Source organism: Haliotis cracherodii, unplaced genomic scaffold (assembly GCF_022045235.1).
Source record: "Haliotis cracherodii isolate W230 unplaced genomic scaffold, xgHalCrac1.p SCAF_9, whole genome shotgun sequence".
NCBI lineage: Eukaryota > Metazoa > Mollusca > Gastropoda > Lepetellida > Haliotidae > Haliotis > Haliotis cracherodii.
In genome coordinates, this window is record NW_027266343.1 from 56,936,516 (window position 1) to 56,955,354 (window position 18,839).

At 40.9% G+C, this 18,839-nt stretch overlaps 1 protein-coding gene across 2 annotated transcripts; it reads right to left on the bottom strand.

The window, feature by feature from the left end:
• Positions 1 to 702: 702 nt before the first annotated feature.
• LOC139452498 (beta-1,4-galactosyltransferase galt-1-like) lies at positions 703 to 15,537 on the bottom strand. Of its 2 annotated transcripts, none has more exons than XM_071233997.1 (2): positions 15,383 to 15,537; positions 703 to 2,800 (listed from the first exon to the last, which is right to left on the bottom strand). In XM_071233997.1, the coding sequence occupies exon 2, from the start codon at positions 2,680 to 2,682 to the stop codon at positions 1,288 to 1,290; it is 1,395 nt and encodes a 464-aa protein (XP_071090098.1). In that variant the 5' UTR covers positions 2,683 to 2,800; positions 15,383 to 15,537; the 3' UTR covers positions 703 to 1,287. The 2 variants fall into 2 exon arrangements, with proteins under 2 accessions (XP_071090098.1, XP_071090097.1); XM_071233996.1 differs by lacking the exon at positions 15,383 to 15,537 and adding an exon at positions 3,666 to 3,731.
• Positions 15,538 to 18,839: the final 3,302 nt, after the last annotated feature.

Consider the following 18,839-nt stretch of genomic DNA (forward strand, 5'->3'; position numbering starts at 1 on the left):
ATATTGGTTAAAATTACTGAGGATGTTATCGCAAAGATATCCAATGTTTTAAACTACTGAAAGCTCTTGATGACAAAGGCAAAACGAGTTGGGTGTCCAATGTTCGATATTTATTATTTTCTTGTATCTATTCATTTGTGTGGATTTCCACAAGACGTAGGGGATACAAACATGTTCTTATGCTCTTTTAAACAAAGGTTACAGGATATGTATAGTCAAAACTGGCATCTTCATCGCGTTATTAACAAAGTTAATAAGATGCAAATCTAGTAAATGGCATCGGGTCGCCCTCGTGTCGATCTTAAACAGTTCAAGTACAACAACCAGGGGCGGTAACTCTAATCACACCTCCTGTGAGCATCTGGCCACTACAACGCTTCAATCAGCACAAACTCACAACAATATATACTGTCACATAATACAACAATAACGAATATACATACAAACAATAGACAGTATTACATGACGAAGTCGCTTCAACATTTAAGCTGTTTGAAAACAAATCATAATATATCTTCTGTGTTTCGAATCCAACATGGGGCGGTCGGGTAGTCTAGTGGTTAAAGCGTACGCTCGTCACGCCGAAGACCCGGGTTCGATTCCCGACATGGGTACAATGTGTGAAGTCCATTTCTGGTGCCCCCGCCGTGATATTGCTGGAATATTGCTAAAAGCGACGTAAAACCATACTCACTCACTCACTCACTCACTCGAATCTCACATACACATGCATAACACAAACAGGAACGTACCATGTTCAGTGTGAGTTTAAATACAGTGGTGGGTAATGACACTGTTGCATGCTGGGACTATTTTTACAGACTAAAAAACAAATTTAGAAAAAGAATTCGAAATGGAATTTTCCAGCTGATTGACGAACGTAGGTACTTCGGAAAATGTATAAAGACAGAAATATTGGATTGCACAGTCAGTCAAACTGCTGTCATTAACAATTTTAATTATATGTTAGAATTATGTCTGAGACTTACTTCACTTCCTGCTTTCCTGTCACGTCAAACTGACACGCCCTAATATAACTAAAGTGTTCAAATCGGCGTTACACTAAACACACCGTGTCACACACAAATGAAATGACGTCGGCCTGTTAATATCGCAAATTAATACAAGCATCGGGAACGCGGACTGTTTCTGTCCCGGAATCCCTGGGGTAGACACAGATGATATACAAGGGTCCTTTTTCTGTATATTATTTTGAACATATTATGACGTCATATGAAAATCCACAATTTTGCAACATGTGACGAATGACGACACTACTGATGGGAATTAATCCGGAATAATGTTCATTGTGCGATTATAATTGATAAAAAATTCCTCTCCATATTTGTCCACAAGAGTCGTGTCAATTTGTCCATGAATACAGATCCACGAAAAGTTCTTACAGGGGCGGTAATGATGAATGTATGCCGTCTTGGGCGACACATCGACAACGCTGTAGTTAGCAACGTCGGGCCAAGGACGACTCACGTGGTGTATCCCCATCTCGAACACCTTGTACGGCACGACCATGACCTTATTCCGAAATTCACAGTACGACACCGCCCGTGTTGTTATGTCCAGAACACTTACATTTCTGACAACGAAATCCTGGTTGTTTCTGAAAGCTAGGTCAAAGAAAGCGCTCTTAAAGGTCATCGCGCACGTGTTGGTAAAGCTATGATGTGACGCCACGATGTCCCGCCAAGTCCGCATGTCCGGTCCGTGCGGTATGAGAAATTCATCCACATCGTTGAATACCAAATACTGGACGTTGGCCATGTGCCTGTAGAGGCAATCGTTAATGGCCAAAGATTGACCATGATACCATATGGACATTGGGTTCTTCGATGGGACGGCCCACTTGCGGATGGTTGCAATTCCTAGTGATTCGTAATGTTTCAAAACCTCCTTGACGTTCGGCTTAACGTCATGCACGTAAAACATAAAATGGTTTGCTCCAAGCATTCGCGTAAGTTCTACAAATTGAACAATCTGATCCTTGCGTATTTTACCAAATAGGGGCGGTACACACACAGCAAAATCAACCTGAGTTTCCTGCGGTGATCTTTCGGTTGTCAATATTGACATCTCAACGCTGTTTGTTGAAGACTCTTTCGGTGACAGAGAGACGCTGACAACACAGGGTTGTCTCCCCTTGTCCACATAACACTTTGGTACTTGACATGATAATATCCAACCGCCTATCTCCCGTTTATGATTTTCACACATTTGGTAATACGAGACTGGCGTCACGCAAGAAGTATTCGAAGCTCCTGAGCCTCTTTCTGAGTCAAAGTGACACCACAACCGCACTTCCTTCTTCTCGGGTTTTACAGCCGATATGATTCTAATGAAAGGTATATCTTCCCTAGCGTCATAATAGGCGGAATATAACGTTATGCTGTTCGTCAACAACACATACACATCCTCCAATCGTGAGTTATATTTAACATCGTCGCTGCAGGAATCCATTACCGGGTAAGATATATTAACCCTACGCCATTGACTTCCAAATTTCGATTTACTCCGGCTCCCGGGGTTGTCACGAAGTCTCCTGACCCCTGAGGAAATTGAACCGTACTTTCCAAAGTAGTTGTTTTCTGCAACCAGAGATAAGAATAAAATAGACGTCGAGGTGTAGGCGAGGAGAAACAACAGGATGAACCTCCTCATCCGCGACATGCTGCGTCTGATTTGAAGTGGCTCTGTTTATGTTGACATTACACGCCTGGTGGAGCGCGCGAGGCACGTGGAGCCCTCCATGTTGTAAGTGGCGGTCGATCTGGGCCAATCACAGGGACTGAAACAATAGAAACATGTCATATCAAAATTGTGCCTGTACTGAGCATAGGCGGATCCAGAAGCGTGTCCTCCACTTTTGGAGTGAGTGAGTACGGTTTTACGTCGCTTTTAGCAAATATTCCAGCAATATCAAGGGGTTGGGGTGTGGGTGTGTGGAGGTGTGTGTGTGTGTGTGGTGGGGGGGGGGGGGGGGGGGGGGACACCTGAAATGGGCTTCACACATTGTACCTATGTGGGGTCTTCGGAGTGACGAGCGATCACCTTAACCACTAGGCCGCGCCTCCCACTTTTGGAAACCAAATGTTGTAGTATGTTGTAGGCAGTAAAATTGAGTGAGAGAGGTTTTGATATTGTGGGCCTCTCCTTTTAAAAACTGCTGGAACCACCATTGCTGAGTTGAAACATGCCGAGGCTCGATATTTTCAATATTAATTCAACTATGTTACCAATAAAACGTAGTTCTGTCTCATGCACGTTATGGGCCTTTCCGTCACCTAATACGCCGGGGGGAATTTGATTCATAAACATATTTGATCTCGCTATTTCCCTTGTAAGTCATCTTGTTATCGTGTGTTAATGCTAATACTTCTTTTTTTCGACCGGATGACGCAGGCGTTTGAATATGGAGCGGTGGCGTGGTCCAATGTGCGCTCGTCAGACTGATGACTCGAGTTTGAGTAACCACGTGGGAAGAAGATTGCTTGTCATAGCTGGAATATTGCTAAAAGCGGCGAGACATTCAACTCGCTTTTACAATGTTTAAGGTAACGATTGACTGACTGACTCCACGCATATACTTATAAACAACACAATACAAGTCAAAGAAAACCCTCAATTAGAAGTCTGTGCTTTGCAATACCTACCAGCCATGACAGACAATAAAAGCCATCAGTAGTATAGTGTCAGTAGGCAGGAGCTCCTTTTGGTTGAGGGAGGTTGAGTGAAAATAGGGAAGGTGATTGGCTGATCCAAGTCACGTGATCGGATAGGATGACTCAAGCATCAACAGCGCGTCGGGAAAGGGCGGGGAATGAAAGGTGTGTGTTTATAAGACAGAAAAGAATTCGTAAGTAAACAAAAAGTAAAGGGTATTCAATAGAGCTATGTGTATAGCGTGCTGCTCTGAATAGACAAGCAGCCCAGTTTGAATTGAGCGCGCTTGACAACTCTCGTGGCATCGTCGTTTCAAATTGTTTATTGGTCGTAATGGTTTCGTTAATTTCAGGCGTTAGTAGAAATTACAATTAGTGTACAACTCACGAAGTCGTTTCAAATTGACCGCGCTCGCGAGAGCGTGCGACCTGGTTTGATGATTACAGGGTGTGTGTTGAAAGTACATCATACCGCAATAGAGACGGGTTATGTCAACACGATATACGCCGGGTAATGTAAGGAAAAAGAAAAATGTACGTCGAGCTGGAACAAATTCATCTTGTACGGTCTACACGTTGTACACCATGAACGTTAGACAACCTGTATGGAAAAGAAATATAGACAAAATAGATAAGACTACGCAATCAGCAAGCTAGCAGTGTCGTTTAATTACATTTAGCGCGCAAGAACGAGCTAATGTATAGCAGAGAGACTAAGCGACCAACCGCCCATAACAATGTCAACATACCCCGGCCGTACAATTAATGTTAACATACCAACCTCGTCTGAAGCTTCCCATTCATAAATTGTGTGACCAGTGTCCCGTATTTATGATATGTTAGGGAACATGTGTTGTACATTTGTTATTTTAAAAGGGAGTTAGTTCAGAGAGGATATATATATATGGGTATTCCCCTCATTAAACCTTTCTTTCGTTGGTGTCTATTAAACGTATCCGGTATTTAATACATTTGAATGATGTAGGAAAGTATGTGCGTGTAGATGTTGTACCTATATCCGAACACGAATGTATGACACCTTTCAATAGATCAATTAAGGTTCTAACCACGACACGCAACATGACTATGAGCGTGGTTAGCAGTTCATATTTATAAACACATCGTAAATGACATATTTCTGATGAATGAACTCGCCCGCACACATGTCTATAGGGTTATGTTCGCCAGAACTGTAAACAGTGACACATTGATAACAGGAAGGGTGCGTGGAATGCACTCGTCCTTGTAAGGGTAAAATACGCGTTTAAACTCACCATTTAAACGATGACATTACTTTTTAGATGTATTGGTATCAGTGAGTGAGTGAATTTAGTTTTACGCCACACACGGCATTATTCCAGCTCTAGGACGGTGATCTGTCAATAAACGAGCTTGGACAGACAATCCAGTGATCAACAGCATGAGCAGCGATCTGTGCAACTAGGAACCGATGGCACGTGTCATCCGAGTCGACGAGACTGACCAACCGATCCCCGTCAGTAAGCATGGGTTACTGAAGGTCGATTCTATAACCCGGGACCTTCACGGGTGTAGTATGACGAAGACTATATACTAATATGCAAAAAAACTGAGAAAAACCAAACCAATTCATTCGTATCATTTATTGATTCGAGTCAATTGGTTCCATACAAAGCTGTGATATACGAATGGACAATAGTATTCACTCTGGAACATTATTTAGTCACTCATATACACATGCTGCTGCTGAAGGCCCTATTGTTTAAACAGCCAGTCCATGTTTTGAAACACATTTCGCACTGTTGAATGTTTTAAGGTTGAATGGTTGTCTATAGTCTATGCTTTATCCATTGCTTGTAACGATTTCCGTCCAGGGGTCCCAGTTTCACAATTCCTCTCACGTAGAGGGAAATTCGGCGTTTCTTATCGTTCAAACGCCTCAGTTTACGAGGTGTTTTCAAAATATGAATCAAACTAGACGCGTGGCGTTGACTCGGCATTCTCTTCAGACTGTTAGACTGACACAGTAGTGATGGGTTTTTATGCCTAATCGTTCTGCTCACGATCGTCATCCTCCTCCTCGTCATCACCGTCGTTATCCTCTGCAACGCTATCAGATTCAGTCTCACTTTCTATTTCCGGCATATCCATCAAAGGCAGGATCTCTTTCATCTTGGGTTTTAGGAGGAGTTTGATTTTATTTTTGAGAACGGATTGTTCCGTGGAAGGATTCATGTCTCCTAGGTTGTATAGCATGTTTTGAAACAGAGGTGCCTCTTTAAAGTACGTGGTATATTCCATAGCATAGTTGAGAGTACTACGCACTAGATCCTCCCACCTCAGTTTCAATCTTCTCTCAATCCATTCTTGCGTTCGTCCCTGTCGCTTGTACTGTTTTTTCTGCAGTTTCATCTTGTCATGAAACGTATCGTACACCTGCTTCCAGATGCGCTGTAAGCCTACATTTTGCCACTCCTCGGCTTCCATATTAGTGAATGTTGACTTCCCGCGTGGAGGTTTGACGGCAAGACCACTGCCTTTCTGGGAAGAGGCTAGGTCGTCAAAGTCACTGTCATCGTCATCACTCTCGAGTCTGGCACGCTTTCTCTTAGGTTGAAGGCTATTGGCCGGACACCAGTGTTTGATATGTCGCTGCAGATCGTGCATGTTATTTATCAGCACCCCGCAATCTGCGCAAGCCGTGGCCATAGTCAATGATGTCTCACTACTCGTGTCTGAATCGGTTTCAATTGGAGTGAGCTGATGTTGGGGCAATCACTCTTCTTGTGTCAGAGGACTATCCAGAGATTCTGTTGTAGTCAACTTCTCCCTACGCAGATCAGGTTCAGACTGTGCTGTTGTTCTCCTGTTTTCCTCATTTATGAGGTTAACATGCAGTCGATCCTTATCTTTGGTGGTAGGTTTTAGATCGATGGTGAGTTGTCCATAGGGTGTTTCAGCAACCTTTTCATACATAGCCATAAAGTGATCCATATGTTCGGGGAAAATTCTACGAGCGAAGAGTTTGATTTGCTGTTTATCTATGGGGGAATGAAACAGGGTGACATAATGCGCGTTCAAAGCAATGTCTCTCGATTCCTTACCTCTCGGAAACAGATTTTGTATCAAGAGAAAGATCAATACATTCTTGTGATGTGAGGTTTGAGTAAACAGCCGCGAAATACGCTTGTCGTGCTTTGCTTCTGCCAGGAAATCATCCAGGACCAACACGTTCTGTTGACGAGCATCAAAGTAATCCTCGTCCAAGATATCGTAGGGAATTCCTTTTACAAAGGTCAGCTGAGGCAGCTGCTCACCGAGGTCCTGATATAATGGCTGCCATTGAGTATAACACCAAACGATGCGGGTAGGTTGAGGTTGGATCAGGCCATGCCGGAGTACATGAGAGGTAAACACAGACTTTCCACAACCACTGGGTCCCACAACGAGGGCATTTGAGGGAATCAGGAACTTGAATTGTTCTCGAAGATCAGATATACATGGTAAATGAGGCAGCCACGAGTGGACTTGCGATGGCGGCGGCGGCGGCGGATGTGCTTGTAACGGCGAGTTGGCTTGACGCAGCGGCGGCGGTGGGTGGACTTGCGGCGGCGTTAGCGGGTGGGCTTGTAATGGCGAGTGGACTTGCGGCGGTGGGTGGGCTTGTAACGGCGGAGGCGGTATGCTATGTTTATTTCTCCTGTGTCGTAACATGACATCTCTCCTTGAAAACATTTTTCCACAGTCCGGACAGGTGGCAACCCCCATGGCGATCCAATACGGTGTGCGATTAGAGGGTATGGAGCTTTCTTTTATACCCTTGACTCTGTTGACGCTTCAAGGCAGCAAGTGCCCGTTCCACCACAGCCTTCACCTCCGACACATGTTGTATTTTCACGGGTTGGGGTGTTGTCTTCGATCCCTGTTTGGTTGTCATCGTTTTCATTTTAGGTGTTACCTGTCTCTTCTTTGTCTTCAGCGTCGACTTCTTGGCTGCTTGTGGTTTCTTTCTCTGTTGTGATTTTCTCAACGTAGTCTTCCTAAATATATCTCTAGGGTCAAGTCTAATCTCTGATGCTTTCTTCATGTTGTTCATCTCCAATCCGTTTGCTGGCGAGAGTAAAACTGTTTGTCGGGCTACACTACTGTAGAGTTTATAATGTCTTACACGTGCAGGGAATCTTGGAAGACACTCTTTTCTTCACAGCACACTTGTGAGTATGTTAAAAAAGTGATCATATTAGTATATAGTCTTCGTCATACTACACCCGTGAAGGTCCCGGGTTATAGAATCGACCTTCAGTAACCCATGCTTATCGGCGACTGACGGCGGGGATCCATTGGTCAGTCTCGCCGACTCGGATGACACGTGCCATCGGTTCCTAGTTGCACAGACCGCTGCTCATGCTGTTGATCACTGGATTGTCTGGTCCAAGCTCGTTTATTGACAGATCACCGTCCTAGAGCTGGAATAATGCCGTGTGTGGCGTAAAACTAAATTCACTCACTCACTGATACCAATACATCTAAAAAGTAATGTCATCGTTTAAATGGTGAGTTTAAACGCGTATTTTACCCTTACAAAGACGAGTGCATTCCACGCACCCTTCCTGTTATCAATGTGTCACTGTTTACAGTTCTGGCGAACATAACCCTATAGACATGTGTGCGGGCGAGTTCATTCATCAGAAATCTGCCATTTACGATGTGTTTATAAATATGAACTGCTAACCACGCTCATAGTCATGTTGCGTGTCGTGGTTAGAACCGTAATTGATCTATTGAAAGGTGTCATACATTCGTGTTCGGATATAGGTACAACATCTACACGCACATACTTTCCTACATCATTCAAATGTATTAAATACCGGATACGTTTAATAGACACCAACGAAAGAAAGGTTTAATGAGGGGAATACCCATATATATATATCCTCTCTGAACTAACTCCCTTTTAAAATAACAAATGTACAACACATGTTCCCTAACATATCATAGATACGGGACACTGGTCACACAATTTATGAATGGGAAGCTTCAGGCGAGGTTGGTATGTTAACATTAATTGTACGGCCGGGGTATGTTGACATTGTTATGGGCGGTCGGTCGCTTAGTCTCTCTGCTATACATTAGCTCGTTCTTGCGCGCTAAATGTAATTAAACGACACTGCTAGCTTGCTGATTGCGTAGTCTTATCTATTTTGTCTATATTTTTTTCCATACAGGTTGTCTAACGTTCATGGTGTACAACGTGTAGACCGTACAAGATGAATTTGTTCCAGCTCGACGTACATTTTTTTTTTCCTTACATTACCCGGCGTATATCGTGTTGACATAACCCGTCTCTATTGCGGTATGATGTACTTTCAACACACACCCTGTAATCATCAAACCAGGTCGCACGCTCTCGCGAGCGCGGTCAATTTGAAACGACTTCGTGAGTTGTACACTAATTGTAATTTCTACTAACGCCTGAAAGTAACGAAACCATTACGACCAATAAACAATTTGAAACGACGATGCCACGTGAGTTGTCAAGCGCGCTCAATTCAAACTGGGCTGCTTGTCTATTCAGAGCAGCACGCTATACACATAGCTCTATTGAATACCCTTTACTTTTTGTTTACTTACGAATTCTTTTCTGTCTTATAAACACACACCTTTCATTCCCCGCCCTTTCCCGACGCGCTGTTGATGCTTGAGTCATCCTATCCGATCACGTGACTTGGATCAGCCAATCACCTTCCCTATTTTCACTCAACCTCCCTCAACCAAAAGGAGCTCCTGCCTACTGACACTATACTACTGCCATCTGAAAAAATCGGATGTTCTTTAACTTTATTTGAGTTGTATATATCACTGACTTGCAAGACGGAAAGCACTGCTCAGGTCGGCACACATTATAACCGTTAGAGTGAGTGAGTGAGCGAGCTTTTACACCGCTTTTCAGCAAATCTCAGTTTAAAGCGGGAGGAAAGCCAAAAGAAAGTGCTGAAGGCTTCAGACGTTTAAAGAACTTTGGCGAAACCCACGATGGTACTGACAAACCAAGGATCATCATCACTACACCCTTGGACTCGAACTCATGATCAGCGGATCCTGATACTACAAAGGGGTATAACTGTCCAAAACGCCTTAAGGGGCATTCACACGGTACAACTAGTTGTATACAACTTGGTGTATGCAATTAGTTGCACAAACTGAAGTTGTATACAACTCCGCATTCACACGGCGGCGAGTTGCATACAACTCGGGTCTCGCGAGATCTCTGACAAAAAGCCTTAGCTGTCAATGTTCCGCCAATAAGACGATAAAATCCAAATGTAAAACAAATAGTTGTCCACACATGAGTTATACATTAATAAAAATATAACGTGACGAATTTCCTTCAGGTGTACATTTACTTTAATTTAAGAAATGAAGGGCATGTTTTATTTAACCTATCTATATAAATTTGCCACAATGAATATTTCACAATTCTCCAAAGGAAATATGTATATGCTGCAGTGTGGTACATTAACAAAGTATATTATAGGAAGAATAACACGATGAATGTCAATTTCTGTGATAAAAAAACCAGCTGATTATTCTGAGTTTCATAAATTCTATGGCATTTTAGATTATATTAGTAACAGTACTACATACATGTACCCATTTTGCAGCAGTGCAATATTTTACTGGGTGAAAAGATATTGAAGAGATATTCAAATTATAATTCAAGATTGAAACAGTAAACTACTTCAAAAACTGAATGCGTTGTGTGCTAGTTCACCCGCACCTCAAAGAAAATAACAAATATGTACAACGATGTTGATGTTGACGTATACTAATATGACATCACTACCGGTAACCTCCCGTCATAACGTAGCGAGTTCACTGATAGCAGTACGCGGAATGTTTGGAGCAGGTTTTACCGTGATGCTGGGATCATATACATACATAAATGAGTCATGTAAGTTAAGTAATCAGAATCAATCTGAAATCAACAAGTTCTGTTTGTTTTTATGTTTCCATTCTCGCTTTGATACTATGTGGAATGGCAGACCAATACCGTCGTCAGTGTGTGTGATTTTGCGTCAATATCATGGCGTCACGTGGAACGATTTCTGTTGACTTTTCCAAAAAAGTATCTAGACTCTAATTATTTATTCCTCAATTTTTGCAAGGATTGCATAATCGTAATAATCCGAGCTAATGTAGGCAACAAATTGACGACTAAATCTCTCGGAATAGTAGAAAATGTTAAGTAAAACTAGAAGATTGCTTTGTTTACATTTTTTTCAATGAGAAGAGCACAGGGTTTGGCTTCACACTTGAATATTGCGGTTGATTTCATTTGGACCGTTTGTATTGGTGATTTAGACAAAATGTCCTTTGATTCTTAATGGTATGATGAATTCAGGGATGTATGTATCGTAGCTGAGTGTGAAATACATGTGATGTGATAGGCATCTCGTCAAACGCGAAAAGAACCGTGATTTCCCAACCCTATCAACATGGCGGTTCGGTCCAGAGTTTTTGTTTCGAAAACGAATATAGGATTATTGGAGTCTTTTTGGAATGATGATTGGTGTTTTGACAAAGAGCAGAAACCCAATGTTTTTTGTAATTGAAATTCTCATGTAGCTATACCTTATTTAAATAAATTTTGACATTTAGAACAGTGAATTGGTAAAATGCGAAAATGGCAATATTTTCGCTGTACACTATTTTCAGATGTCGTTAGTGATACATATGCTTTGCCTAACATAGTTGTTAATGGCATCACATAATAGATAATTCCCCTCAGAATCTAAAACTGTGACGTTTATTTGTGTGTATGATGTATTTTAAGTTTTAGAAACGTATATGGACCTAATCTCACCTTGGTCTACACTACAGTATATACAGTCACATAGCCTGTCGTTTCAAATAACACTATAAACAGTTTAACCTGGAGAATTAGACCGATGCAAATGTCAAAATATATAATTTGAGACAGTGGTACCTACTTTGCATAGGTCCTTAATTGACTTGATCTACCGTGCCCCCTATTTCCCCCTGAATACAGGAAGATGCATCACAACACGAAACGCCAGTTTAACCCCCTGGATGCCAGAGGGACATATATGTCCTTCCTCTACAACCCTCGCTTTGAAGTCGAATAAAATTCAAAATACATCACCCACACAAATACACTTCACAGTTTTGAATAAGGTGGGAAATTCCCTGTTCTGTGATATCATCCACTGGTATTTTAGGCCAAGCAAAATTACTGAAAACGACCTCTGAAAATTAGATACATCGTAAATGTCGCCATTTTTACACATTACTAAATCACCACTCACGGCGTTATTTACAGCATGTTTTGAAATCTAAATTTAGGATATTTACTCGGAGAAATGAATTTCAAAAATAGCACGGGTATCTGTCTTTTATGAAATCACCAATGATCATTCCAAAACGTCTCCGATAACCCGAGAATCGTTTCGAATGTTTTGGAAAATACGCAAACACGAACGCCGAAGTGAACTTTCCGCCATGTTGATAGTGTTTACAAAATCACGTTTCAGGTACACCGGTTATGAGGCGCCTGTAACATCGCGTATACTTCAAACTTAGCTGCCATACACACATCCTTGAATTCCTCATACATTTTAGAATCAAATGACCAATGGTCTTTGTCACCAATACAAAGTGGCTGGATGAAATCAAGCAAAATATGTTAGATGTAAAAACGAACGCTGTGCTCGAAAAACTGCACTTGTTTGAAATGTAAACAAAGCAAAATACAGATTTTACACAGTGTAGCATTTTCTCCTATTTTGAGCTATCCATTCATCTATTCTTTCAAGACATTGGCTCAACATTTTCAGAATATGCACGGGAAGAGAATAGTAAGAAAAATTAGGGAATTTAAAATAGATACATTGCAATGATTTGATATTTTCAACAGAAATTGTCAAAGTTACCGTCCTGTGTGACGCCATGACTGACGCAAAATCACGCACAACGACAACGGTATTTATCAGAATTTCTGCCTATTTCGGTTCTTTTCAATGAAAATTATAACAACAAATAACAGTACATAGATTGTCAGACTGTTTCTGATTACTTACATGTCACATTTATGTACATACGATCCCTGAATCAACGAAAGTCCCCTCGTAAAATCCCGCGTACTGTTGACAGTGAACACGCCATTTTGTAAAAGTCGGTCACAGGTAGTGATGTCATACGTCAACATTGTTGTACATATTTGGTAATTTCTTTGAGGTGAAGGTCCTTGAATGAGAGTGCACATGATCATTGTATCATGCTGTTTACAATTTCAGTTATGATGTAGATTTTGCATATGTTTTATACATTTTTTCACACAATTAATTTCCCTTTGGATATTTGTCAATGTACAAAATGATATCATACGCAGATATAAGCCACAACATGTATGAACGAACCTTTGATAATCTCCTGTTTGTTTGAACATTGTTTACATAACAATTGATAGGGTTTTAGTGTCGAATACGATATTTCTTTCCTTTGGACAAATGTTACAAGATGAAGCGTAAAGGTAACTGCAGCATGTACGTATTTCTTGGGATGTGTAAAAGTCAATATCATAAGTCCATATAACCAATGTCTTTGAATAGCTGTTTCATTTTATTTTATAACTAAAACTGAATAGGTCTCTATTACGTTAACAAAATGGATAATATTTTTCGTAAAAATATATGCACACATTTCTGAAAGAATTGTTTTGGTCTTGGAATTGTTTTTGTTTTTTGTCGTTTGATACACAGAGCCGTGATATCTAACGATTCGCCAGGTGCGTGTTAGCCACACACAATTTATGCATTATTCCTCTCGTTTTGCATTATATAATCAATGGGTTCATTCTTTTTTTAATATTGTGATCACAGGATATTAAACTGTTCACTTTATTTCTCCAGGAATTGTAAAATGTATAAAAATATAACCCATGCCAAGTACCCTAGCTAGCTGTTGGTTCAACCGTATACGATTATCCTGACAATTCTATACCAATAGAGCTTTAATAAAATTCTTCGCATCTTTTAGTGTGTAATTCTGAGACGAGATGAAGAGAAATAATAACAATATCTGTCCAATATTGAATATAATTTGGTTGTTTTGAAATATTCTTTTGGGTATTTCATTACGTAAATTGATGCCAAACAGGTGCGTGTCTTGTCCAATTAAGACACACGATAAACTAGCTAATTGTTTACATATTCAAGACATTATTTAATTGGTGAAAGCAGTCATTTTATGTTGTGTCGAAAAAAGCGTGAAATTCCGTTTTACACATCGAGATTTTCCATATCTTGAACGAAAATTAGGGGAGATATATATTAATCAAAATACCAGAGTCATCTTTCTCCGACGTTATGAAAGACATAAAACCAGCCATGACGTCAAATAGAACGGTGTTATTTCTTTGGGTATTTCATTACATTTGATTATAAGGCTAGTGCTCCATTAATAATGGTGCAACATTAGTCAAATTACACTTACACATTCAGGAGGATGTTGGAATCTAAGGACTAAGTTATAATCTAGATAGGGCCATCCATTTCTCTATTACCTCTTTTTTATGAAGCACGATTTCATCATTTCTTATGGGTGTTTTTTTACAACTAAACGTATACAGTTTCTTTATCGATATTTGTGTTGGAATAGTTTGGTTCCTCGTGAACAAAACACCACGAAAATAGATTACCCTTACCCACAGCTTATTCTCACCAAGTGACCTGAGTTACAATAAACTAGTGCTAAGCTTAGCGGAGTTATACCCCCTTTTCTGTGAACGTGTGTAACCTCTCTGTCGCCTTTTGACGTCATAGAGAAAAATCAGTTTCCCTCATTTACGGCAATCTATTTTTGGCATTGCATGTTTGTCGTTATACATACGCATACAACTCCATTTGGTATATAGTTATGTCGTTCAGATATTAGGCAGTATTTTGTTCGCTCACAGATTCCGTAAAGCTTGTAAATAAAAAAAATCTTCGCACAGTACTTTTATCGGTGTACGATAAAAAGCGGAGAAATTTACTGTTTTTCAAGGCAGAAAAAATTCTCGGGCAACACTTAGAAGTGTATTTTTTTAAACCGGTTTAATATTTGCAGTTAGCTTTACACCATCCAATAGGATATTTAATATTCTCCACCTCTGCGTAATTTTATAGCCAGAGGTAGATCCAGTGCCGCGTGAGCGCAATTCTCGCACAACGTTCACTTTTCCGATCTTAGGAAAATGTGCGTCAGAAAAAAAACTCGGCATCCAGAGGGTTAACTGTGAACACGTTACGCTTAACGCGGCAGATGTGAAGGTGTGTGGTACGCAGAATGTCAAAATAAGACTGCGACACGAAGCGTGACTTGTCACAAAACCAACATCGACTTGCTGAACAGGGCCCCGTGAAGGTTTACATTGTCTCAACTTGGGGCGAATCAATTTTCTGGCTCGGCCTTGACGCTCCAATGATATTTATTTATATAACGACCCCGGTGAAACAAAATACTGTACAAATAATCATTAGCCCGACTATCGCGACATTTTCGAGGTTACACATTGATTGTCATTGAATGTTAAAAGTGTCTATATATTTTTGGGGTAGAAGCCTCAGCTCATCCCCCGAAATCCCTGCCTAGAAACTACCTTGGCAAAAGGACCTTCCCCATCCATGACTGCTTGAGTATTGCTAATGGCCTTGCATATTGTCACTCACTTAAATCACCAACCGGTCCCCTGGCGATTCCGGGTTGGAAAGGCCCCCTGGTCGTACGAGGTAACTTAATGGATGGGGTGATCAGACTTGAAGACTTGGTTCAAGCGTGTCATCGTACACCGACGGCTCAGATCGTTGCTCAAAATATCCGTCCCCGGGTCATATTGATAAAGCATTACTAAAGGCGGCGTTACATAACAAAGAAAGAAAAAAAAAATTCTTAAATGGTGCAACATGACCCAGCCTGAATACATGCATACAGCCGTTACGGTCTGAATGGCACAGTACACAGACTACCCGGGCAAACAAGACGACTTCATACAAATGTCGCTGGAAGTCTTATTTCTATTATTATCCCCTTTAAGTCTGCTTCTCCTATGTGTACGTAGACTTAATTGTACTTAGCTTAAAGCAACTGCATGGTCTTCTACCTGTAAAAGACTGATCATCTTATGTGGGACATTTCTCACAATAACTTTAAAGGATCGATCGTCTTATGTGGGACATTTCTCACAATAACTTTAAAGGATCGATCGTCTTATGTGGGACATTTCTCACAATAACTTTAAAGAATCGATCGTCTTATGTGGGACATTTCTCACAATAACTTTAAAGGATCGATCATCTTCTGTGGGACATTTCTCATAATAACTTGAAAGAATCGATCGTCTTATGAGGGACATTTCTTTTAATAACTTTAAAGGATCGACGATATGACTGTAATACTGTTAAAAGCGGCATTAAACCTCACTCACTCATAATGGCTTTAAAGGACTGGTCATCTGATGTGGGCCATTTCCTATTTTGATTGTGGTAGATCGATCATCTGATATGGGACATTTCCCATACTGGTTGTGTTGTTAGGGATATATCATTACAGATAAAACACGTTTAAGATTCCTTATATTTTTTATTGGACTGATCATGATCACAATAAGTATTGTTTGTGACCTACACTTAAACTCTTTTTGAATTATTTCTTAAAGTCTGAGATACCAGTCTCCACGCGGTCGTACAGTTACCGTCGCGCCTGATGCTAACGAGCACCAATGTTAATATCAACGCTATCCAACACTGCATCTTTTTCTCACAAACTCACAACAATATTTACTGTCACATAATACAACAATAAAAAATATACATAACTAAATCAGTATGAGGTGAGGTGAGGTGAGGTGAGGTGAGGTGAAATTGGGTTTAACGTCGTGTCCAAGAGTATTGCACTTGTATCGTGACGTGCATGGTATGTGTGTGTGTGTGTGTGTGTGTGTGTCTGCGTGTCTGCTTGTACTTGTCTGCACTAATACCGATTTTATAGTCCTAGCCCACTGAGATACCATGCCACAGTTTGACATGACTACCCCACTCAGACACAGTATAGTGACTCCGAGCCGACCAGTCCTTGTTTTAGCCCCTTAATGCCGAGCGCCAGGCAGGGATATAACAAGTACCATCTTTTAACGTCTTTTGGTATGACGTTACCGGACCCTCTACCACTAACACTGATACATGCATAAATGCCCCTTGGTGCACCCTTTTTACAACTGGTCCCAGACCCCTATGTTTGTCGTGCGAGGCGACGTAATGGAAAGGTCATGCTCGGTAACATAATATGTCAGCAGGTAGACATTCAGAACATAGTCTGTGATTGGGTATGTTAAACAGTTGACCCGTGAACATCCGGGATAGAATAGGTCTTCAGCAACCCATGCTTGCAGTAAAAGGCGACTATGCCTGTCATTAGAGGCGACTAACAGGTATCGGGTGGTCAGGCTCGCTGACTTGGTTGATGCATGTCACCGTGTCCCATGTGGATCGATGCTCATGATGTCAGTCACTGGATTGGCTGGACCAGACACGATTATTTACAGACCGCCGTCATATAGCTGTAATATTGCTGAGTGCCGCGTTAAACAACAAACAAACAAACAAAACATATTCGAAGTTCCGGAAATCAGTTTCTCTGTGGACAGTGCAATAACACACGTTTTGTAACTTTAATAATTAATGTACTAATAATGGCGTCAGTATTGTTGCTATTAGGGCTTAGTATTTCTCTATTCCATTTAATTCTTCTTGGAAACACTGCAAAATAAAAATTCACGAAAGAAATTACGATCTGGATGGTGTACTCAACGCGTTAGTTAGTGAAAGTACGATGACTCAAAAGTCAACATCAACACAAAGCTGCTTACCTTTCTTCACAGAAAGTCTGCGAGGTCCGATGTTCAACTTTAAGATAATCCCTGATGCCCTGTGTCCCCTCTTCTCTGAGATCAGCACATGCAGTGATTTTCCTCTACGGAGCTATCTACGTAGTGTTGACATTGATTTGTATCACAGCTGTACTCAAGTGATAGCCCTCACACATGAGGTATTGACAAAGTCACCATCCTTGGTCATGCATGTGCCTGATTTAATGGGAAAGTACCGTTAGTGGATATTTGAGAGCAAATTATTCGATACAGCGTTAAAGTTAATGCTTGAGAAACATTTTTTTTTGTTGATTAACGCCGCACTCAGCACTATTCCCGCTATATGACGCGGGTCTGTAAATAATCGAGTCTGGACAACACAATCCAGTGATTGACATCATGAGCATCGATCCACGCAATTGGGATACGATGATATGCACTAACCAAGTCAGAGAGCCTGACCACCCTATCCCGTTTGTCGCCTCTTCCGATAAGCATAGTCGCCTTTTACGGCATTTTAGTCCCTAAACAACACGCACGCACACATACATACGCACACGCACACACACACACACACACACACGCACACAAACAAACACATAATAACGGAAGACAATCGTAAATGATAATGAAGGGCGTGGGCGTGGCTTTGGTCGTAAAAGACAACGATTTTGTTGGTAGAAAACCTTTTGTTTCATTTGAAGAAAAAAGAAGATATTATCCTATAAATGGAAATTAATCAGTATCTCGAAATGACAATTATGCTAAACATTGTTTCATGTTTTCCTTCACTGCTGACTATTACGCGGAACGGACATTCGATCTGATTTCAGTGATGCTGGATCTGTCGGGACATTGCATAAAACACAGAGTCTTCAAAGGCTGACAAGACCCGTAGTTGTCATAGTCCACGTGCGGTTCCGTCAGTTAAAGACATACCTTCAATCGTTGATGCAAAGAAAGACCCAGACAAATACACTAACTGTGGGGTGTAACGTCTTGCATCAACAGAGAGGACTGAAATTAGATTCGGCGTTCTATCGTCAACATTCAATGACGTTATTTACTTGTGAGATCGCTTTCGTCACTTCTTTGCTTCAAATCTTGCTTCCATTGTGAAAGACATGAGGTCCTTTGAGAAGATTGTTTTTCCTCCTGTCATATTTTTGTTCTTTTATATTAACTTTTTATTACTTAAATATTACTATATGTATCTATAGTTTAATTTTGATATCATTGTATTATTGCATTCTTTTTTCTTT

Bases quoted from the DNA above. Each gene is read 5' to 3' on its own strand.
- LOC139452498 (XM_071233997.1), bottom strand. From the start codon at position 2,682: ATGTCGCGGATGAGGAGGTTCATCCTGTTGTTTCTCCTCGCCTACACC.